At 44.8% G+C, this 24,973-nt stretch overlaps 1 protein-coding gene across 2 annotated transcripts in view; it reads left to right on the top strand.

Annotated features, from left to right (window-relative positions):
* LOC308256226 (protein farnesyltransferase subunit beta) overlaps nt 1–24,973 on the top strand; it is an 80,314-nt gene that overhangs the window by 2,140 nt on the left and 53,201 nt on the right. The window contains exon 1 of one of the 2 annotated variants that reach the window (XM_080684320.1): nt 16,270–16,499. The exons of the other annotated variant lie outside the window; for it this stretch is intronic. Within the exon in view, the coding sequence (XP_080540446.1) occupies nt 16,356–16,499 (144 nt within the window). The 5' untranslated portion in view covers nt 16,270–16,355. Of the gene's footprint in view, nt 1–16,269; nt 16,500–24,973 lie in introns of those variants that run through there. 2 annotated transcript variants of the gene reach the window in all.

Genomic DNA, 24,973 nt, shown 5'->3' with positions numbered 1-24,973 from the left:
GTAAAAAATCAATAAAATATATTTTTTAAAAAAAGAAGGGAGTGGTGGGCGGCCGGGGGTGGGGGTGGGGGGGTGTGGGGAGGGCACCAGGAGAGAGCATGGTGGCTCCACATCCTTTCCCCACACCTTGCTGCCCCAGTGCATTTCTTCTGTCCGGCTGTTCCTGAGTTGTATCCTTTTATAATAAACCGGTGATCTAGAACATATGTAAAGGAACAGTCTAGAAGTCCAAGCTTCTAGATTTTCCATTTTCATCCTGGCTCAGCTACTTGAAAGATGCTTCTAAAGAACCATCATACAGGGATTTTTCTCTCTTTCTCTTTCTTGTGTGTGCGCACGTGTGCACATATATACACACGCTGTGAGATGTTGGAACTGAGATTGTAGGACAATGTTAACAAAAGAACCACATACGCTTACTGGAGACAACAAAGTTTGTTTTAGCCAGGGTCTTTGTAAATGAAATACCCAATTGCATCATCCCCTTACCTCAGTCACTCAGTGGGACATTTTGGCATCCTCCCCAGTTGAGGTCAGCTTGGACTGGGGCAGATTTCAGTAGAACTGGGAGACATCTGAGGAATGGTTGCTGGATGTCTCTCCCACAAGAAGCCTCCAAGAATCAGTCTCCCAATTACATTATTCTGATTCTTTCACCAGGGAGACAAGTGCCTGCCCCTGCTCCCTGCCACCGCCAGCCCAGCCACACTGAGCATGCTCCCAGCAAGAGCACCACTGTGGGATCTACCATAGCAACAGCTGAATAACTGGAGAGATGAACGGGTAGGCAGCTCACTGCCGAGACTCAGCATAGTCAGACCCTGGGACTCCTCATTAGCAAAACCCTGTGCCCCTTCTAGACTCATTCCCATGCTTCCTACTCTGGGGGGCTGTAAGCGATGTCCTCACCTTGCAGAGGGTTTCCACCTTATCTTGGGATTAGAAGAAACAGGCAGACCCCTGCACCATCTTCTCAGTACTGTCCTCCATTCACATCCTTTTTCTTTTCTCTCTCTGGTATATAGCGAAAGGGGGAAAGAGACTCTGAAATGACAAGGAAAGAGAGCAGAGGGCAAGTTGTCAGAGACTCGTGTAAATTGGGATTGGGGACCAAAGGAGACGATGCTGATGGCAGTTGGTGTTAATCCAAAATGACGCACAGTACCATTTCAGGTTGTCCGTGGTGTCCCGGACCCCACCGTCATGACTGTATTGTTTGCTCGGGCTGCCATAACCAAGTACCATACACTGGGTGGCTCGTCAGTAGAGATTTATTTTCTCACGGTTCTGGAGGCTGAAAGGCCACAATCAAGGTGTTGGCAGGGTTGGCTTTTTCTGCGTTCTCTTGCCTGGTACCTGGCCATCTTCATGTTCGCATGTTCTTCACATTCAAATGTTATGTGCCTGTCTGTGTCCTAATCTCCTCTTCTGAGAAGGACACAGTCACACTGGATTAGGGCCCACCCATATGACCTCACTTTACCTCCATTACCTGCTTCAAGGCCCTCACTCCCCAAATACATTCAGTCACATTCTGAGGGATGAGGGGTCAGGACGGACGTCAGTATACGAATTTGGGATGGGGGACGCAATTCAGCCTGTGATAAGGAACAAATCCAAGAGCCTCATCAGATATTTCCCATGCACAGATAGTTTTTTTAGAATGATTTCATTCTCTCAGAACAGGAAGTGGAAGTTGTGTCTTTCTTGTGGCTTCCTGACAGGTGGTCTAGACCAGGGGTGGGCAAACTTTTTGACTCGAGGGCCACAATGGGTTCTTAAACTGGACTGGAGGGCCAGAACAAAAGCATGGATGGAGTGCTTGTGTGAACTAATATAAATTCAAAGTAAACATCATTACATAAAAGGGTACGGTCTTTTTTTTTTTTATTTCAATAGTTTTATTCATTTCAAACATTTTAACAAGAAGAATGTAAACACTAATTATTATAATTTGAAACTTCAAAAAATGGAGGAATCATAGCACAATAACATACCTTATATTGAAGATGGCAAAGGCAAAATAAAATTGCCTAACAAAGGAAAGGTACAAAAGCCTTTCAAATTAAACTTAAATATAATAAAATAATTTAAAACTAAAACAAATAGAAAAGAACAAAATGTGTAAACAGTAAATTAAACATTTTCTTTAGTGCAACTTCCAAATTATGCCCGGGACGTAGATGTAGATGGCAATGTAGACTGGGTTGAAAGGTTTTTGGTCTTTAAAACATCAACTTCAGTGGGAACAGTGTTGTTGGTCTCCTTTTTAGCTAATGCTCTGATACTGTGCTCTCCAGGGGCGTGTCTCCCTACATCACCACGATAACGTGTCTACGCATTCCCAGGGTGATGTCGGGAGACGTGGCCACAGGCATTACAAGGAGCCTCTGGAAGATTGAGAGGTTGTTCCTTCTACTGAATGGGCAGATATAAATCCACCCACTCAGAAGAAGGAGCTGCAGCCGTGTTTCCCGACGTTGCCATGTTAACACTGCCTCTGGTGAAGGAGCGGAGGGGTAGAGCAAGAGAACCCTCCGCTCTTTCCGCTCCGCGGGCCGAATAGAACAGCCGAACGGGCCAGATCCAGCCCGCGGGCCGTAGTTTGCCCATGGCTTGTCTAGACTGTCGATGTGGCAGACTGTGTGATGGAAAAGCCTCAGAAGAGAAGTCCTTTTCTTTATGAGACTAGAGCTGAGAAACATGACTAGTAACCTCCGGCCAAGCAATATATGTTGTATTAAACTTTTATTGTCAAAGTGATGTTTGGGGGGCCCTACCCGGTTTTGCTCAGTGGGTAGAGTTGGCCTGCAGACTAAAGGGTCCTGGGTTTGATTCCGGTCAAAGGTACGTACCTAGGTTGCAGGCTCTATCCCTGACCCTGGTCAGGGTACCTGTGGGAGGCAACCAATCGATGTGTCTCTTTCACAACCGAAGTTTTTCTCCGTGTGGCTCTCCCCATCCCTTCCACTCTCTCTAAAAATCAATGGAAAAAATATCCTCGGGTGAGGATTAACAAACCAACAAACAAAAAGTTATGTTTTGGGGGACAACACATAACCTGCAGTTAGGAATCTTGGCACAATGAGTCATTGTACGTATTAGTTAAGGTAATGCTAGTTACAGTAACAGATAAACCCCTAAATCTCAGGAATTCATACTGTATTTCCTTCTCATGTAAAGTCTAGTGGGCAGCAAGGAGGTGGGCGTAGGGGCGGATTCGTTCCACAAAATCATTGAGGCACCCAGGATGGCAGAGATCCTTCAACAAGATTCACATGGTAGGACTCAACTTAAAAGCAAGACATTGCTCTTCCTAAGGTCTGACATGCAAGAATGAGGGAGGAGAATGCCCACCAACCAACAATTGGGAAACACCACACCCCAAGTCCCTCACATAGCAAGATTACAGGCTTTCTCTTTTACCTAAGTGTGTCCCTAAGACGCCCTAAGATTGGCTTGCAGACATCAGGGAGGAGGGGCTCTGTATGGAAGCTGGAACTTGGGGACACACGACAAGTGGAGGGGAGAGTTGACCCTGTAGTCACAAGTTAGCAAACTTTAAAAAGGAGTGGCAATAATATACATTTGAAAGAAGTCACAATATTTGTCCAGAAAATCATTTGTATCTATAAAGGGATTAAACCATATGTCCAGTGAATAAAACCCTGCAGACTCCTTTGTTAATTGAGATTTTTAACATTTTAATATGAAGGGCTGCCTAGGCATTGACCTTTTGCTGGCAGAGAGGGGAAGGGAGGAGCCATGCCTGGATGTACGGTGCATCCCTTTTGCCCGTGTTCCATTGGCCAGAACTCAGTTACCAGGCCCTGCCTAAATGCAAGGGGGACTGCTGGGCAGCCAGCGTTTTCTGTCACATAGATAGGTGTGTGGTGGCTCTCAACCCTACCTGTGTATAAGCATCACTGGTGGAGTGGTGAAAATTGCATATGCCTGGGCCCCAGCCCTAGAGATTCTATTCAGTAGGCCTGGGTTTGTGCTTGGGAAAATCTGTATTTTTATTAGTAAAGGCACCGCCTGGGTTGAGAGTCACCAGTATGCTCTGGAGGGTACACTTCTGGCATTGGTTTCAATTTTGTACCTGCTGGTAAAATCCTATTGAAAGTATTACTAAAGTTAAATCCTGCCCTAACCAGTTTGGCTCAGTGGATAGAGCATCAGCCTGCAGACTTAAGGGTCCCAGGTTCGATTCTGGTCAGGGGCATGTACCTTGGTTGTGGGCACATCCCCAGTTGGGGGTGTGCAGGAAGCTGCTGATCGATGTTTCTCTCTCATTGATGTTTCTAACTCTCTATCCCTCTCCCTTCCTCTCTGTAAAAAAAAAAAAAAAAAAAAAAAAAAAAATCAATAAAATATATTTTAAAAAAAGATGTAAAAACTCTGAAAAAAAATTTAATAAATAAAGAAAAAGATAAATCCTACATATTAAAAGTCCATCTTTATTAAATAGATTAAACTTAATTAATCCTGCCCTATTCTCCCACTGCATCTGTGTATGTATTGTATTATTTTGTTATTTTGTTTATATTTATATATGCATATTATTTTACATTTATTTAAAACTAGGGGCCCAGTGCACGAATTCGTGCACCCTGAAAGGAACTGTGGGCTGCGAGGCTACGGTGGGCAAAGGGGCGGGTCTTGGCCCATCCTCCACGCCCTGCCTGGCCCCTCCCGCCTCGGCCCCTGGTCCCCTGTCTGCCCACAGCCCCGTTCCTGCTGCCGCTGCTCCCACGCACTGACAGCACCGGTCCCGCTCGCACCCTCTGACAGCGTTGAGCAATTGGGGCCGGCACCAGCAGCGGGTGCAAGCAGGATTGGCACCATCAGTGGGTGCAAGTGGTGGCTGCCAGCCCCGATCGCCCCTCAGGAGCAGGGTAAGGTGGAGAAGCCCTCAGGGGTGATTGGGGCTGGCAGCCACCGCTTGCACCCATTGACGGTGCTGAGTGATCGGGACTGACGCCGGCAGCAGGTGTGAGTGCCGGGCAGGACCGCGGCATGCAGGAGCAAAGAATTTTCAGTAACCACCAGAGACTCGCCCTGATAACAGTGACCGGCGCCCTGCCTTGGTCTGGTGCCTCTGCTCACTTTCTCCACCATCCTGCTGCAGCCAACACCTGCCATGTTCCGCACTCTGCCGCCTGCTGCCTATGCCTGCCATGTTCCACGCATGCCCCCTGGTGGTCAGCGCACGTCATAGCAACTGGTTGTTCAGTTGTTTTTCCATTCGGTCTATTTGCATATTAGGGTTTTATATATATAACTAGAGGCCCGGTGCACAAAATTCGTGCACGGGGGGGGGGGTGTCCCTCAGCACAGCCTGCATCCCTCTCACAATCCAGGACTGCTGGCTCCCAACTGCTTGCCTGCCTGCCTTCCTGATTGCCCCTAACCGCTTCTGCCTGTCAGCCTGATCACCCCCTAACCACTCCCCTGCCAGCCTGATTGATGCCTAACTGCTCCCCTGCCAGCCTGTTTGCCCCTAACTGCCCTCCCCTGCAGGCCTGGTCATCCCTAACTGCCCTCCCCTGCAGGCCTGGTCCCCCCCAATGCTCTCCCCTGCAGGCCTGGTCCCCCCCAACTGCTCTCCCCTGCAGGCCTGGGTCCCTCCCAACTGCCTTTCCCTGCAGGCCTGGTCGCCCCCAACTTCCCTCCTCTGCTGGCTTGGTCACCCCTAACTGCCCTCCCCTGCAGGCTTGATCGCCCTCAACTGCCCTCCCTTGCAGGCCTGGTCCCTCCCAACTGCCCTCCCTTGCTGGCCATCTTGTGGTGGCCATCTTGTGTCCACATGGGGGCAGGATCTTTGACCACATGGGGGCAGCCATCTTGTGTGTTGGAGTGATGATCAATCTGCATATTACTCTTTTATTAGATAGGATAGAGGCCTGGTGCACGGGTGGGGGCCAGCTGGTTTGCCCTGAAGGGTGTCCCGGATCAGGGTGGGAGTTCCCTTGGGGTGTGGGGCAGCCTGGGTGAAGTGCCTGTGGTGGTTTGCAGGCCAGCCACGCCCCCCGGTGACCCAAGCAGAGGCCCTGGTATCTGGGGTTTATTTAGCTTCTACAATTGAAACTTTGTAGCCTGGATCGGAGCCAAGCCTTCTGCTTGCTCCGTGGCGGCAGCCATTTTTTGGGGGATTTATGTATCTTCTGTAATTGAAACTTTGTAGCCTTAAGTGGAGGCCTGACCCAGCCAGGGTGTGCAGAAAGCTTGGCTTCCTCCATCACCAGGGGCAACCCTAGCCTCCTGCTCTTTCCAGTTGTGTGGCTGCCGCCATTTCTGTTTGGATTTATGTATCTTCTATCATTGAAACTTTGTAGCCTTGAGTGGAGGCCTAGGCCGGCAAGGGCAGGCAGGAAGCCTGGCTTCCTCCATTGCCGGGGAAACCCAAGCCTCCCTCCTGCTCTCTGTGGTGGTAGCCATCTTGGTTGGGTTTATTTGCATATTTGCTCCTGATTGGCTTGTGGGTGTGATTTGTGGGCGTGGCTTGTGAGTGTAGCAGAGTGAAGGTTAATTTGCATATTACTCTTTTATTAGATAGGATTTATTTATTTTATATATTTATTTTATATTTACATTGTTTCTGTTTTAGTTAGTGAGCTCATGAAGAGTAAGGCTAATCCTTATCATGTTCATTGTCATTATCTTCTACAGAATGTTACACCACCCAGCACTCAAATATTTATTACAGTGATTGGAAATCATTTAACTTACTCAATGCCTATTATGTATGTAGCAGAGAATGAGCAATGAACAATATAAAAACCCCGCCCTGAGAGCTTTCATTCTAGTGGGGGGAAGACAGATAACAACATAAATACCTAAAATGTCAGGTCTGTCAGCGGGTGATAAGTGCTATGGAGAAAAATGAAGCAGGACAGTGGGACAGGCAGAGTATTATTGCAGGGTGAGAGTGTTTCAGTTTTATATGAGGAGGTCAGGAAAGGCTCAAGGCAAAGGGATTTGAGTTAGAAGAAAGAATTTGAGGAAAGCCCTGGCCGGGTAGCTCAGTTGGTTAGAGCATCATCCAGATTACATCAAGGTTTCAGGTTCCATCCCTGGTCAGGACACATACAAGAAAGCAACCAATGAATGCATAAATAAGTGGGACAACAAATCAATGGTTCTCTCTCTCTCTCTCAAATCAATCAAAATAAAATTTAAAGGAAAAGAATTTGAGTAAAGACTCTTAGAAGTGAGACGGCAAGCCCTGCATATATGTAGAGGAAGGATTAATAAGCATAAATGCTCTGAGGCTGGTGGACGCCTGGAGTGTACACAGAACAGCAAGGAGGCCAGTGTGGTGGACAGAGTGAGCATCAGGAGAGTGGGAACAGGCTCAGCCGTTGGGACCTTCTAGGCCTTGGTAAGAACCTTGATTTTTACTCTGACGGAGATAACAGGGCTTTGAGTGAAGGTGTGACTTTGCTTACACTGAAAAGGGTTCAGCTGTTTTTTGAGTTTGTGTTAGGCTAATCGGCAACAAGAGTGGAAACAGGGAGAACAGTTGAGAGATGAATGTAAGAATCGAAGTAACAGATGATGGTGACTTGGGCCAGACACCAGCAGTGGGGTCGGTAAGCGGTGTGATTCTCTATATATTTTCCACAAGATGTATGGGGAGTGAGAGAAAGAAAGGCATCAAAGATGGCTTCAAGATATTTGGAGTAAGTGGAAGGATGAAGTTACTTACTCTTACTGAGACTGGAAACCAGCAGCTCTGTTGTGGTCATACTAAGTTTGAGATGCCTATTAGACATCCAAGTGGAAATGCAAGTAGGCTATAAGATACCAGCTCTGGAGTTTCGGAGAAAGATCCAGGTTGGAGAAATAAATGAAGGAGTTTTCAACCTCCTGGTGGTATCTACAATATTGAGACTGCCTACCAGGGGTGGGCAAACTCTTTGACTCGAGGGCCACAATGGGTTCTTAAACTGGACCGGAGGGCCGGAACAAAAGCATGGATGGAGTGTTTGTGTGAACTCATATAAATTCAAAGTAAAGGAGCGGAGGGGAGAGCAAGAGAACCGGATAGAACAGCCGGATCCGACACGCGGGGCCGTAGTTTGCCCACGGCTGGCCTAGGCTCACAGGTGAATGACTGTAGACAGAGAGCCCTGGGCTGCTCCAAAGTTAAGGTGTCGGGGAGATGAAGAAATAGCAAAGGCCAGTGCTAGACACTCCAAGAAGGTATTTCAAGGAGAATGGCATGATCAGCTAGGTAAAATGTTGCCAGGAAATCAAGTAGGAAGATAAGAGGAGGACTGAGAACTGGCCCTTGGATTTCTCAATACAGAGTTCAACAGGGACTTGACAAGAACTTACAGGAAAGCCAGGTTGGAATGGGTTCAAGAAACAGTTGGGCCCTAGCTGGTTTGGCTAATGGATGTAGGCGTCCTCAAACTACGGCCCACGGGCCACATGCGGCCCGCCGAGGACATTTATCCGGCCCGCCAGGTGCCGCTGCCTGTCCTGCTTAGCAGCCAACTCATCCCGGGCCCACAGTGCGCATAGGAATTTGTTCATAGTTTTTTTTTAAACTATAGTCTGGCCCTCCAACGGTTTGAGGAACAGTGAACTGGCCCCCTGTTTAAACAGTTTGAGGACCCCTGGCAGAGCATTGGCCTGCAGACTGAAGGGTCCCCAGTTCAATTCTGGTCAGGGGCACATGCTAGGGTTGTGGGCTCGATCCCCAGTAGCGGGTGTGCAGGAGGTAGCTGATCAATGATTTTCTCTCATCATTGATGTTTCTCTCTCCCTCTTCCTTCCTCTCTGAAACCAATTAAAAAAGAAACGGAGGAGAAAAATTGGAGACTCTGGTAGGGAGGAATGAGATGAGTAATGGGGAGGTAGTTGGAGGAGGAGAGGAGTCAAGAGGGTTAAAATGCCCCCCCCCCGCAAACACCCCAAGAATGGAGAAGTAGCCTGTTTGAGGGTGATGGCAGTGATCAAGTATAGGGTCAATTTGATGTTTTAGGGAAGGCAAGGGAAAATTGCTGGAATAAATCTTGGGGTGCAACATGAGGAGAGGAGGAGGGGCTGGCTCTAGGTAAGAGCAGGGAAGTCATTGTATCCAGGGGTTCAGGAGAGACCTGGACAGCAGAGTGGGCGGCTGCAAATGCTGGTGGAAGAGTAATTGTGTGGGAGGAAATTAATTATCTAGTGGGAAAATAGATGATGTGTTTCCATTTTTTTCAAACTTTCTACGATATGCACTGCATCATTTCAGAAGGTATTAAAAGAAACAATTCATGCTGGCATTATGAGCTCCTGTGAGTAAATGACAGAGCAGTTTTAAAGCCTCCTTTATAGGTTTACTCTAGGGTCAGAAGCGACCTCTAGTGGTTCATTTAGGTCTTTATTTTTTTTGCTCTTGATGGAAGTGTATAATTTTGTATTGTTTTTATTATTTTAAATTTATTTTTTATTTTTTATTGATTTCAGAGAGGAAGGGAAAGGGAGAGAGATAGAAACATCAATGATGAGAGAGAATCCTTGATCGGCTGTCTCCTGCACGCCCACACTGGGGGTCAAGCCTGCAACCCGGGCATGTGCCCTGACCGGGCATTGAACCATAACCTCCTGGTTCACAGGTCGACGCTCAACCACTGAGCCACGCTGGCTGGGTTTGTATTATTTTTAAAGAAACAATTATAACTCACAGTTTAATTTAGAAAAATATCAGGAATTTGAGTAAAATAAACCCAAACCATCTACAGTCCAAGCTGGAGTTGCTATGAATTATCATTACTGAGACTTTCTCATGTAAGTACATCATTTGCTACCATACTGCCAATATTTATGTTCATTCTGCTTTATTTTTAAAATCCTCATCGGAGGATATGTTTATTGACTTTAGAGAGAGAGGAACGGTGTGAGAGAGAGAGAGACAGAGAGACAGAGAAACATCGATCACTTACCTCCCATTCCCACCTGACCTGGGATCAAACTCGAAACCTAGGTATGTGCCCTGACTGGAAATGGAACCCACAACCTTCTGGTATACGGGATGACACTTCAACCAACTGAACCATCCTGTCATGGCTGTTCATTATGCTTCTTTAAAAAAAACAACAACAACATACTTTTATTGATTTCAAAGAGGAAGGGAGAGGGAGAGATAGAAACATCAATGATGAGAGAGAATCATTGGTCAGCTGCCTCCTGCACGCCCCCTACTGGGGATTGAGTCTGCAACTCAGATACGTGCCCTGACTGGAAATGAAACTATGACCGCCTGGTTCATAGGTTTGAGGCTCAACCACTGAGCCACACCAGCAGGGCAATTCTTTAAAACAATTTTTAAATATATATTTTTACTGATTTCAGAGAGGAAGGGAGAGGGAAAGAGAGATAGAAACATCATTGATGAGAGAGAACCAGTGATCGGCTGCCTCCTGCATGCTCTGAGCCCACAACCTGGGCATGCCCTTGGCTGGAATCAAATCCGGGACCCTTCAGTCCACAGGACGGTGCTCTAGCCACTGAGCCAAACTGGCTAGGGCAAAAAAAAATATTTTTATTTATTTATTGATCTTTTAGAGAGAGAGAGGAAGGGAAAGACAGATGAGAGAGAGAAAGAGAAACATTGATTTGTTGTTCCACTTATTTATGCATTCATTAGCTGATTCTTATATGTGCCCTGACCAGGGATCAAACCTGCAACCGTGGACTATCGGTTGACACATGCCCAATTGTTTTGTTTGATGCCCCAACCAACTGAGCTACCCAGCCAGGGTTCCTTCTGCTTCTTGAACAAATGGCTTTATTAAACCCAGAAGAAGGACAACTGGTGGGCCACTGTTGATCCAAGGTTGAACAATCTTCTTGATGCTACATAGAGTACAAATTCCTCATATCTTTCATTCCTTGTTTCACCTGATTTTTGGTAGTCACTGGGTTTCCTATATCAGGATAACCTGTCACCCTGGGTTGGGTTGGTTAACTTGTTTCCTCATACCAGTCTTTACTGGTCTTTCAGATTACTTTCACTGTCCTCTGTTATGCAATCTCACAACATCCTGTGCTTCTTTCTCCCTCATGCTATTTCCCTCAATGAAATAGTTCTGTAATGATTGTTTAATGTCTATTTTTTTTCCTGGTAAATCATGAGACTCATAAGAGCTGAGACTGTGTCTGGCTTGTTCAGCACTTAGCTCAGGGCCCAGCACATAATGGGTACTCAATAAATATTTACTAAATGAACAGACATTATACTGCAGGTGACTCTTGCCATGCCCCTATTAATATCTTTCAGACCCCACTGCATTTCATTAATGGATTTCTATTTCTTGAATACAATTTGCAACTGCTTTAGGCACACCTGTAATAGATGTAACAATGTGTTACAAAACGCTTCCAGCTACTCTTTCAATAGTTCAATTTAAATTTCTAGCCAGCAAAGCAACTCTTTACAAAGAAGGCTGAATCCTTAGATATGTCCTGGACCTTTATCAGACAGTTTTTTTCCTAAAACAGAACTAAGGGAAAGATAGTCAGTCGCCAATACAGAGGGAAGTATAGTGTATATCGGTGATCCTAACCCACACAGTCTCACTTATTCTCAGATTTAGTAACACCTTGCCACCTCCAGGACTTAACTTGGCAACAATACCACTAAAATGGTATAGGGTTTCAGAAGGAGTCATCCCCAGATATGCCTCTGTTTTAGGAGGGTTATTTTGAGCTAAGGTCAACTGAGACCCTCTGGGCTCAAGAGAAACTTCTGCCCGCCGCTCCCTTAACTTCCTAGAAGAATTTGGATTAGGGGCCTTGCTCATAATAAGACATTATCAGAGATGACCTTTAAAAACAACACTATCTATATGGCAGGGAAAACAATGAATTACTGAACATCTGCTCTTCTTATTTTCCTGTAATGACCCTTTGAAGCCCCAAGGTGCCTTACCTCAAACTTTGTTCAAAATGCCATGCGTGCCCCATTTTAATTGTCTCTGACTCTCTTACATATGTGAGGTTCCCATGTGTACATATGTAATCAAACTTGGTCATTTTCTTTTGTTAATCTGTCTCAATTTAATTATCAGACCAGCTGAAAAAACCAGGAGTTTCTTCCTCCACCACAGTAGATATGGTGATAGTGTTTATATGCCTGAGGCCTTTAGGCCATCCTGGCCTCATCCTTAGAATCTTTCTATTTGACACCAGAGACTAAGAATGGGGGAATGCAGAAGAAACCAAGATGGCAGCATAGGTAAACACCTGAACTGCTGCCTCGCACAACAACTTCAAAACTACCACTAAAAGACAAAACGGACATCATCCAGAACCACAGGAAGGCTGGCTAAATGGAAATTCTACAACTAGAAGGAAAGAAAAAAACACTGAGACTCAGAGGAGCTGCGGAAGTAAAGGCAGAGGTACAGAGGCGCGCGCGGAGAGGGCTGGCAACTGAGCACGTGGCTGTCTTTTTCAAGCGGGAGGGAGACAAAAGCTCCCGACTGCTCTGAACTCCAGTTCCGGGTGAGACTCTGGGGACCCAGACTCATACGGGGAGAAACTGGACTGTTTGGCAGCGGGCGGAACGCAAGGGCGGCTTTCTCTCAGAGGTGCTTGCAGCGATTACCAAGGGACACTGAGACCCGGGGACCTCTTAGGGCAGGGCTGAGGGGAAGCCATTGCTGTTTGCTCCGCCCTGAGACTCTGCCCCATCCAAGCTGTGTGAAGAGGCTTTTGCATATGAATGGCCTGGTCCTTTGCAAACTAAACTTACCTAACAAACTGCAGCTGAGTCAGTAAGACCCAGAACATCCAAAAGAAGGCCCAAGACCCCACAGCAGCTTGCATTGCTTCACAGCTGGGCCTCATCTGGGCACCTCCAAAACCCAAACAAAGAAGAGGAATCTGCAGCTCTCTCTGTAGATCCTGCTGGGTGGCCTCAGGCAGAGGCTAAATTAGCAGCTCCTTGGAGATCCAAGAGCCAGTGTACCCAGGGGTCAGAGTGGGACCATCCAGATTAGAACTCCTCAGATCCATAAGGGACACACTCAGGGGCAGACTCAGTGAGCACCAAAGCCCTACTGAAGCAAGTCTTGCCTCATAAGGGTGTCTCCAGCACAGAAGTTCTCCCATCGTAGACACAGCTGATCCTCACAGCCAATTGGCCTGGAGGTCAATTCCTCCCAGTGATACCAACAACAATCAAGGCTTAACTACAACAAGACTGTGCACACAGCCCACAAAGGGGTGCACCAAGAGTGTCCACCTCAGGTAACTGGGGAGGCTGAGCCACTGGGCCCTATAGGACACCTAGCAAACAAAGCCACTCTATCAACTCAGGGAAGCAGCCAAAATGCAGAGACAAAGAAACAGGTCACAAATGAAAGAAATGGAGGAAAGCAAACGACTGGATATAGAGTTCAAAACCACGGTTATAAGGTTTTTCAAGAATTTTCTAGAAAAGGCCGATACATTTAGTGAGAACCTCGAGGATATGAAAAAGGACCAACTAGAAATTAAGCATACACTGACTGAAATAAAAAATAATATACAGAGATCCAACAGCAGACTAGAGGAACGCAAGAATCAAGTCAAAGATTTGAAATACAAAGAAGCAAAAAAACACCCAACTGGAAAAGCAAAAAGAAAAAAGAATCCAAAAATATGAAGATAGTGTAAGGAGCCTCTGGGACAACTTCAAGCGTACCAACATCCGAATTATGGGGGTGCCAGAAGAAGAGAGAGAGCAAGATATTGAAAACCTATTTGAAGAAATAATGACAGAAAATTTCCCCCACCTGGTGAAAGAAATAGACTTACAAGTCCAGGAAGTGCACAGAACCCCAAACAAAAGGAATCCTAAGAGGACCACACCAAGGCACAACATAATTAAAATGCCAAGAGCAAAAGACAAAGAGAGAATATTAAAAGCAGCAAGAGAAAAACAGTTAGTTACCTACAAGGGAGCACCCATACGACTGTCAGCTGATTTCTCAACAGAAACTATGTCGGCCAGACGGGCGTGGCAAGAAATTTTCAATGTGATGAATAGCAAGAACCTACAACCAAGATTACTCTACCCAGCAAAGCTATCATTCAGAATTGAAGGTCAGATAAAGAGCTTCACAGATAAGAAAAAGCTAAAGGAGTTCATCCCCACCAAACCAGTATTATATGAAATGCTGAAAGGTATTCTTTAAGAAGAGGAAGAAGAAGAATAAAAAGGTAAAGATAAAAATTATGAACAACAAATAACATATCTATCAACAAGTGAATCTAAAAATCAAGTGAATAAAAAATCTGTTGAACAGAATAAACTGGTGAATATAATAGAATCAGGGGCATAGAAAGGGAGTGGACTGACAATTCTCAGGGGGAAAGGGGTGTGGGGAATGTGGGAAGAGACTGGACAAAAATCGTACACCTATGGATGAGGACAGTGTGGGGGGTGGGTAAGGGAAGAGGGTGGGGTGGGAACCGGGTGGAGGGGAGCTATGGGGGGAAAAAAGAGGAACAATTGTAATAATCTGAACAATAAAGATTTATTGAAGTGGGAAAAAAAAAGAATGGGGGAATGGCTGGTTGTGAAATATCACACCGCCATTCTCTGGGTCTTAGACATGTGACTTGGAAATGAGTGAGAACAGAGTAAAATGCCCTGAGCAGGAAGTTGAGCTTGTGTCCCTGTCTATGTGGAAAGTCTGCTATCATCTTACCTTCTCCCATACACCCCATTCCCCTCAACAAACCCTCTGTGCTCTGAATAGTATAACTTCCTGGTATTATAGTTTTGGTGTAGTCCTTTTGATGTAGGCCTGAAAGATTCTCTTCTATTGCTTGTCCAAAAGTAGCAGGAGTTTCCTAATATCAATGGGGTTAAATTATTTAACTCCAGTCAGCAGGGTGTTTTTTAACTTAACCCCATTCAGTAAGTTTTTTTTTATTCTTAATACTTTCAGATTAAATATCAGAATTAATATAAACATACATATGTATATCTGTCGTGTTCTCTCAAACTTGCTATTCCTTCCTTTGAGCTCTTCCCCATATTGTTCACATGGATGGCTTTTTGTCATCCTTCAGATGTCACTTACTTGAAGAGACTTGGCCCAATCCAATTAGTCACCTCCCACTTTAATTTCTATCAGAGACCCTGTTTTCCTTAATACCATGTATCACAAGTCTTCATATATTTACTGTGTTCATTCACTTAATTCTGTCTATTCCACTAGACCAGGCGTCTTCAAACTACGGCCCGTGGGCCACATGCGGCCCGCCGAGGACATTTATCCGGCCCGCCGGGTGCCACTGCCTGTCCTGCTTAGCACCCGACTGGTCCCGGGCCCGCAGTGCGCATAGGAATTTGTTCATAGTTTTTTTTAAAAACTAAAGTCCGGCCCTCCAACAGTCTGAGGGACAGTGAACTGGCCCCTGTTTAAAAAGTTTGAGGACCCCTGCGACTGTAAGGTTTCCAAGGGCAGGGACCTTGTTTGTTTCATTCACTTTTGTATTGCTAGGGCCTAGCACAGTGCCTGACATAGGTGCTCTACAAAAACTGATAAATAGCCCTGGTCAGTGTTGCTTAGCTGGCTGGGCGTCCTATGCACCAAGAGGTTGGCTCAATCCCCACTAGGGGGCGTGCAAGAGGCAGTCACTAGATTTACTCTCACACTGATGTTTCCCTCTTCCTTCTCCTCTCTCTAAAAATCAATAAATTATTCTTAAAAACACACACATGATAAACAAATGAACGAATATTGCCTTGGTTGTTTCACTTGTGCCTTCAACTGCATTTTAGTTCTTCCTGCACTGCAATCCCCAAGGGAATAGGAGAAATTTTCAATGCCCCTTCCCTTCATCACCGAGTACTGAGCTGTTGGCTTCTCCTGGGCGGCTGTCACATACCCAAAGGTACACAACAATTCTATTAGTAATAGTGTGACTGAGGCATTCAGGAGAGCTGTCAGAAATGCTTTCAAAGTTACAATCACTGGGTTCTTGGACATTCGAGCCTATTAACTACTGCCGTTTATCATTAGCAATTAAGTGATGTTGAATGAAGTGTGTGTGTATTTTTTTGCATGACGAACCAAGGCATCTTACACCATTCATCTGAAAGGAAATTCAGATGTTACACATCCTTCCTTCCTTGAGCTCCAGGAAGCTGAGCCTCTTGCAGGGGCAACTCTGACCAATGGGGGGCGGCAGCATCTCAGTAACTCACTCCCTGAAGATTTGTAGGTAGGAGGAGAAAGACTCGCGGTCAAAACCTTTTTGACTCCATCCGCTCTCCGTAGCGCCTTAACCCGCTCGAGTTTCAATGCGCGCTGTTGTTGGACGAAGCTGAGTCCTATACACCGCCCGCTGCTCTCCTGATCATGGCTTCTCCGAGTTCCTTCACCTACTACAGCCCTCCATCTTCCTCCCCTGTCTGGTCAGAGCCGCTGTACAGTCTGAGGCCCGAGCACGCGAGGGAGCGGTTGCAGGACGACTCGGTGGAAACAGTCACGTCCATAGAACAGGTGAGATGACAGGACTAGGCGAGGCGCCCGCGCGGGGGCTTCTGGGAGTGGGAGTCCCATCCGCTGGGCCGCCCGTGTGCGGAACTTATCGCGGAACTACAGTTCCCAGAGTGCAGCGCGGAGCCTCTCTTCTGGGGACCTCCGGGCGCCAGGGCTTGGGCTGGGGAGTGAAGCGTTTGTGGGGTGGGGTCGTTGTCAGGATTGGGCTTGGAGGAAAGGACAGTCCCTGGGTCCCCTCTGCCTTAGGAAGCGGAGAGAATCATGTTCTGTGCTTGGAGGTCAGAAGCAGCCCGGGTGGGTCAGACAGCCCACTCCATTCTGGACTTCTGGAGGTTCTGGGATGGATAGTGCAATCTCCCCACCCTACTTGTACTTGGGGGACATAGAGTGGAAGAGAAACGGCCAGGCTTAGGTCATGTCATTTCACGATCTGTTTAATTTCCGCCTCCAGTGCCAGGCTTGGGGCCTGCCTCGCGGGTGGGCATTGTAGTCATTCAATCATTTGAGCACCAGCAGTGTCTTGGACACAATGTTAAACGCTGGAAATACAAAGAAATAAAACAGCGCCCGACCGTGAGCATGTCACAGCCTGCTTGGGGAAGACAGACAGGAAAACAATATAGTTTGGAAAGTGTTTACAATAAAAGTATACATTTTAACTACTCGCCATTCACTGAGTCCTTGAAGTAGGATGGGACCTATCGCTTTGAGAAGTGTTTTAGGAATGAGTAGTGAACTGTAGTTTTGTTTTTCTTTTTTTTCCCCCCAACTGTTCCAAGTAATTGTGAACATGTTTGCCCATCTGTCACTAGGAGAAGTGGTCCGGATGATTCTTTGCAGCACTTACAAATAAGCATCAGGCTGCTTACTAAAATAGGTCTCATAGAAAGTGCAGCCTCCAGGCTTAACCTGGTAGGGACCTGCTTTGACTTTCATATCTGAAGGTGGAAGCCCCCATTAAGGCAAAATTAGTAGTGATAGTTTCATATTCTATATTATGGCTATAAGTACAATTATAAGTTAATAAAAACAAAGGCTTGACTACACAATTACTACACATAGTAGCAGAGAGAATATTGTAACTGGAGACTTATGCTTCATGGATTTTAGGGTAGAAAAGGAAACCCTTATCTTTTGACTCTAGGTCCACCAGTGTGTCCTTTTCAGAACTCCTTTGCCAAAGATGGCAAAGAACTCTCTCATCAATGTAAAACCTATAGCGTCTTTGCAGTATTTATAAGTGATGAATTTTTGAGTTTAGATCAAGCCTTTTTCTTTGTATTTGACCTAAAACTTTTGCATCACCTTTTATGTAGTTAACTGAATTGACACAGCACATAAGGCTGTGAGTAGAATGCTAATAGAGAAAAGGGAATAGAAATTGGTCTGTATATTTAGAGGCCAGAACAGAGACTTCCATGGTTAGAGAGGTAAGTCAAAAAGGAACATTATCAGGAGCCTTACTGATCTGCTCTTTTTCTTTTTCTATACTTTTTTTTTTCAGTAGAGTGCCCCTGCTTAGTTCCTAAGGAAAACACCAGTGCCTATATTCTAACTACCTAAGCATAAATGAGTGATGCAAAAATAGATATAACAAGGTTCTGGTCTGCAGAAGGGCGGGCCAAGGCCTGCGCCAGGAGTGGAAACCGGGTTCTGATACGGAACATAGGTACTGCAGGGTGTCTTTCCAGTGTAGGCCCAACTGTGAGGTAGATGGAAAAGAAATATTTTGTTTCCTTTCTATGTCATTTTCCAGCTCACACTTTAAAAGTCTAAGATAAACAATTCTAGATAGTGGGAAGATAATATAGTATCTCATTTTCATGGCTGCCTCAATGTTTTCATCATCATCATAATGTCCATTCATGGCATCCCAGCACTGTGCTTAAGGCTCTCCACACATTGTATCATTCAATCCTTACACATTTTACAGATGAGAAAGCTGAGGCTTAGAGGAATACTAGGTTGGTAGATTAATAATGATATATTAATAAATACCAACCTTGCTAGGAGGAGTTGTTTACAGAATATACTACTGCTATTCTTTTGGTTTTGGCGGAACCATTTATTCATAGGGATTTACTCAATTTTGCGCCATTGCCAATAAAAATAAATGCTTAAAAAAAAAAAAAACACCAAATGCTTGTCACCTGCTTTCTATCTGGTTACCAGGAGACTTTATTTGTTAAATGACAATTTGATAATAGGAGTTAAACCTATAAGTCGTGGAAAGAGCCCTTAGTTATGATTCCTTCTGTTTTATTTATTCATTTTAATTTAGTCAACAAATACTTGAGTGCCTTCTATGTGTCAGGCACTGTTCTAGACACTGGACATAAGGCAGTGAACAAAAGGGGTCAAGTTGATGGCATTATGAGACTTTTGTTCTAGACCAGGAGGCAATCAATTAAAAAAGGGAAAACTGTCTACCTACCTACCTATCATCTATCATTTATTAGATATGTTAGAGCCGCGGTTTGCCGCTCTGTTGACTAATGAGTTTGCCGACCACTGGGATAGGGGCTTAATCACAAGGAACAACAACAGCCTGTAATTATTGGAATCGAGAGTCTAGGTCAGTGGTCGGCAAACTCATTAGTCAACAGAGCCGCAGTTTGCCGACCACTGTGTTAGAGAGAAATGCTGTGGGGGAAAATAAAGCAGGATAGGGGAGATAGAGTGTGCCAGGAGTGGATAGGGTGGAAGCAGGGGTGGTTTTTATATAAGATGACAAGAGAAAGCCTCTGATGATATGACATTTTGGCTGAAAACTCAAATATGTGAGGGCACAAGCTATGGGGTATATGGGTATTAGCTTCCCCAGATTCACTCTACCCTTCCCCCCCCCCCCCCCTGCTCTGTCGATGTTCCCAGGAGGTGGGCCTGCATTGGCAGGCTCCCTTGCTTTATGGCTTCTGGTTGTATTGGGCCGTGGGGAGCATGGATAGGGGATGACCGAGAGGGAGAAGAATGAGATCAGCATATTCATTCCCTTCCTACAGGACTGCAGGAGCTGTATCTCTAGACTTAAGGTCACACCTCCTATCAGGTGCCTTCTCCACGGAGCTCCCTGTGTCCATCTCCTTCTCTTCACACCTGGCCTAGGAGGGGATCAAGCACCCCTGTGTCACCAGCCCCCAAGCACTGCACCCTCCTCTGTGGTTTCCCTACACCTGCCCATGTCTTTGTAACACCTTCCTTTATAAACTCTCCTCAAAGCACCCACTTTGAATGGGCCATCTGTTTCCTACCCAACTGATCCACGATTGGAGGGTTTTGACACACTCTGACTAGCATTTCACCAGGCTCATTTAGGCCACTGTTAAGAAATAGATTGTGAGGCGGAGAGGGTGCCGGGAAACCAGTTAGGAGGCTATTGCAATACTGCGGGTGACAGATGATGGCTGCTAAACTCAGGGCTGTGGTAGTGGAACAGTGGTATTAGAGAGTCTTAGGTCATGTCCTGGGTAATTTTTGAAGGTCTCCACCTTGACAAGTGTTTTACTGATGGACTTGATGCTTGGAGCACCTTGTATAACTCCAGAAAGCACGATGGGGCTGTGTTGTTAGTGGTTGCCTTCCTTTTTGTGCCACCTGCAGTCACCCCATTGCAAACACGCTGCGGTTCAGGTCAGTGGGTTAAACTGGTACAGTCTCAGCGGTAGCAGGCTTGCCAGAAGCAGCGAGGGGTGAAGGTACTACTCTTGTGGTATTTTTCCTCATAGCTTGCCTTTGAACAGGGGCAAAAGCATCCTCCACCTGAAATGGCATGATGTCGTTAGACAACCTTCAGTGACGTGACAGTGAGCTCGGAGGGGACTCTAGAAGAATTCTTAGTTTTAGTCCCTGCCCTCAGAATTCTTTTCTCTGAGAAGGGGGGAAAATATGCCTGAAGCAATCACCGAATAGCTTACAAACGCATGTAATTCAGTGCTAAATTATGACTGCATTGCATGAGGACTTCCAGGAGTGGAAGCCAGTCTGTGTGGGCTGAGACCATTAGGACACCTTCCTTTCCTGGGACTGGGTTGGGTTGTAAAGGATGGGGTTGGGGGTGGGAGAGCCCTTCCAGTGGAAGGAGCCCTTGTGAAGGAAGACTCACCAGGAATGAATGGAGGGTGAAGTGGGCTGTGGGAGGAAATGAGGTCAGGCTGTGGGGGCTGCTGGGGGTGGGTCCCGATGGAGGGCCAGGCTGAAGAGCTGGCTTGAAGTGAGGGGCATTGCACCCCTGCAATTCCTGGAGGAAGAGCGTGGGATCCAAGAATGAATCCTGAACTCCTGCGGTTGACTTGTTTCAAGTTAGAGTCTCCAAAAGGTTATTGACTGGGGGTGGGACAAACCACTAAATATGATCAAACTTACCAGTTTTTGTGTGCATTGAATAGAAGAGAAGAGAGAGCTCTGCTTGGTTAAGTAGTCAGTAGCCTAGCTCTGTGAGTCAATTTTATTAAATTCAGCATATACCATACTGCCCACTGTAAGGCAATTTCAAACATCAAAATTTCCCCCATTTTCCATATTAAAATGTACCCCAAAGTATTTTTTGGCCAAGTTGAAAAAACATGTACTTTTAGGTATGTAGACAAACAAATAAAATGCCTACTTAAAGTAAAATTTCCTTTTTCTGGGGAGGGGGGAGCAAAATTTACATTTTAAATTTAGGTACATATATCTATAATCACATATACTCTATAAAATCACACTAATTTAGAAATATGTTTTTTCCTCCTCCTCTTGTTCATAATATTTTTTTCTTCAAACTCCTCACATCCATAGTTGACCTTAGTATTTTTATCGTTACTGGAGCCACCTTTTGGATCAGCTAATATGCTTGTCCAGACCACACTTTCAGTTTTTTGAGATTCAGCCCTTGTGAGTATGGGTAAGATACTATCATTGACTATTTTACTACAAGTTACAATTAGCATTTTCTTACAATGTGTCCAGTCTGTGTACACATGTGGTCACCACGACTTAGCTATGCTGTTACTTTTTAAAGTAACCTTGAAAATCTTACAATGGCAACTTGCATGTGGAAGTGTGGGTTCATAGCCCAGGAATACTACAAAGTCTGTGTTTAATTTGCATTCTTTTGCTGATATCATCAGTTTAGCTCTATAAGTAGTCAAAACCAGACCTTATTTTAGGCTGATGTGTCAACCCCAACCGGCACTTTGTATTTAAGATAAAGAATTGAAAGAACTCACCACAGCAAGAGTTCCTTTGGAAGGATTGCTTATAAAGTGACTTGTTTTTTTCTGAGAGGTATTTTTTTTCTTTTTAAAAAATTTATTGTTGACATTATTACAGATATCTCCCATCCTCCCCCCCTTTACCCGCCTCCAGTCAACCCCCCACTGTCCCCCTGCCCCCCGCCTCTGGTGAGATAATTTTTTATAGGGAAGAATCCTTGCCTTATATTTCACCTATTAATGATTCTTTTACCGAATCTTCAGAATTAGTATGAGTCTCAGGCAGTAAATCTGCTCTCTGGAAGGGTCCTCCTCAGGGGGAGAGGGGGAGATATAGGGAAGTGATGGTCCATGATGTCAAAGTTGGTGCATCATGAGATTGCTTTAGGTAGAATCTGTGACAGAGAAAGGCATTAGTTGGTTTTTATGACTCACCTATGAATGGAAATTATTTTGTGGTTCTATTGATTGGATTTCTAGAAAGTTCCATGAGGTATCCTTTAAACAGGGCTGTCCATCATTGAAAAACACAAACTAATAAACATTAGTTTCTATCATGTGTATAGATATGTACACATACTGATATGTAATGTATTAGTTTATATTTATATCTTAAATACTAGTATATATGGGCACATATAGATATAAATATACTAGAGGCCCAGTGCACGAGATTTGTGCACTCCGGGGAGGGGTCTCTCAGCCCGGCCTGCACCCTCTCACAGTCTGGGAGCCCTTGGGGGATGTCCGACTGCCGGTGGGGAGCGGGCCTAAGTTGGCAGTCGGACATCCTTAGCACTGCTGCTGCATCGAGCGTCTGCCCCTGGTGGTCATTGTGCATCATAGTGACCGGTCATTCTGCTGTTCGATCGATTTGCATATTAGCCTTTTATTATATAAGATAGTAGACCAGGGGAAAAAATCTTTTCTTCTACCAATTTCAGGTTCTCCAGCTGAGGCCCTGTAAATCAGACTAGCCAAAGAAGTTTAACCAGAAAAAAACACAGAAATTTAACATATGTAATACCTAAGAACACATGTCGGCACCCATCCATGAGCAACCCAAAGGTGTGGTTAGAACTTGGGATTTTATACTGTTTTAGGGTAAAACAAAGGAAAAGGGCTTGGGGCTTCTAGGTAGGGGTGATAAGTTATGAGAAGGGAACAGGGAAAGTCTGGTGAACAAGAGTTTAGTGAGGTTTGTTATGCAGATTTAAGTCGAGTCTTCTCCATTGATTTGTTCTCTACTTCCTGGTATGGAGAGGGACATTCTGTCTGCCTAGCCTGTGTCCTGTTAAAAGCAGGGTAAACTTCCAACAAGCGGGTAGACTGGAACTCTGAACCATTGTGTTCTCTCTTTGCCCTGTGCTAAGTGACCTGTTGCCTCATAACTGGAGAAAATGAGAGGTGTACTATTAGTATTCACTGTTATGTTATACATTAAACAGGTTTAGGAGGGCTGGCCTGGGAACCTGTTAGGTATAACATTGTTTTAATGGGAAAACAAGGTCTAAATAACTGACTTACCAATGAACTTTCAGAACACAGTTTCTTGTGTGTTGTGGCCTGCCAATCTATGCAGGGTGTGGGGAAGATTGGGTGATAAGGCATCACAAAGCAAAGCACTTTCTAATTTTTTTTTTAATTTTTAACTCTTTATTGTTGAAAATATTACATATGTCCCCTTTCTTCCCCCATTGATCCCATCTAGCCTGCCCCCACCCCCTGCCCTAGGCCTCCACCACCCTATTGTCTGTGTCCATGGGTTATACATATACATGTATATGTATATGTATATGTATATGTATATGTACAGGTTTTTTTGGTTGATCACTTCCCATCCATCCACCCTCCCTTGCCTTCCTTCCCTGTGAGGTTCTGCAATCTGTTTAATATTTTTTTAAAAAGAAATTTATAGTTAACAAAAAATACAAATGCCTATAACCTAAAATTAGCAGTTGTTAGGGTGTTTTTGTTTGTTTGCTTGCTTCTGGTTATTTGTTTGAAGGAAAACAATCACAAATATAGCTAGTCTCCTTTAACTCCCTCCTAGTTCAGTTTGCCCCTCACCCTCTGTAGAAGCAATATCTATCCTGAATTGAGTGTATATACTTCTACTTCTTCATTTTAAATCCTTATATGCATCCATAAGCTCTGTATTTATGTGCTGTTTTTAGAAATTTGCTTAAATTGTCACACTGTCATTTTGCCTTTTTCTATTTAATGTTTTTCATCTTTATCCAAATTGATGTTTATACATCTAGTTCATCCTATTCAGGTACTGATAAAGATAACTTGAAGGAAAAGATAAAATCATAACTTATACAGATTAAAATGAATGTCTTAAATTTTTTAATTTACTCATATATGAGGGAACCACGCAGATGTTATGACCAGTTCAAAGAAAAAGTCAAAATGCAAATTTATGTGGACTAAAGAAACTGACTTGCAAATGGTACAAAACTGTTTTCTCCACCGTGGCTTTTGAGAGGAAAGTCAATCAAATCAAAACTTAAGGGACCAGATAGAGTTTGCTTGTACTCAATCTCCTAAATTTACATAGAGGTCTAAATAGTTCAGAGACAATGAATAGGGCTAGAAGCAGACAGCCCAGAAGGTTGTACTATAGACAATGCATAGTTTTCTACTGAAATATAGAATTTTTTTTTTTTTTTACATTGCTATATGGTGTTGGGAAAAGTATATGGTTGAGGAAGAATAATTTTTTTAAACTTTCTGAAACTGGACAATCAATGGGTCCGGACTGCCTATCACTACTTGAGCCAATTCAGCGGAGAGAGGGTTGAACCATATATGAGCGTTTATTCCAATACCGCTGGCAGTACGGAGAGCAGCAGGTCATCCACAAAAATCTGCTCTGCCCCTCTCCATAAGTCAGCTGCTTATATTGGGTAGAAGGACAAAGATTACATGGGAAAGTAGGAGTTACAGGCATGGGAAAGTAGGCACGGTGTAATGGTTACTGGTTACAGGCAATGCTGGCTGTGAGGGCGGGTGCCTCCAGGTGCTTCTGGGACCAGATTGTTCCAGCAACAAGGTTGTTAATCTAGGCATTTCTCAGAAAAGGAGGATGGACTGCATTCCGATGTTAGTGCCCGTGTCCCAGGGCATACGACTCTCAGCCAGGTTAGAATGTGCTTTCTCTAACCAGAAAGGACCATCACGGTTAACAGAGCATGATTAATATTTACTACTATTATAATTATAGCTAGTCCTCAATATTCTATTTCTGTCCCTAACAGAAGTGACACATTTTGGGGT

The sequence above is a fragment of the Plecotus auritus genome (assembly GCF_963455305.1).
Source record: "Plecotus auritus genome assembly, chromosome: 1".
NCBI lineage: Eukaryota > Metazoa > Chordata > Mammalia > Chiroptera > Vespertilionidae > Plecotus > Plecotus auritus.
The sequence above is the reverse complement of the archived record's forward strand: the minus strand, read 5'-3'. Positions and strand labels throughout refer to the sequence as shown.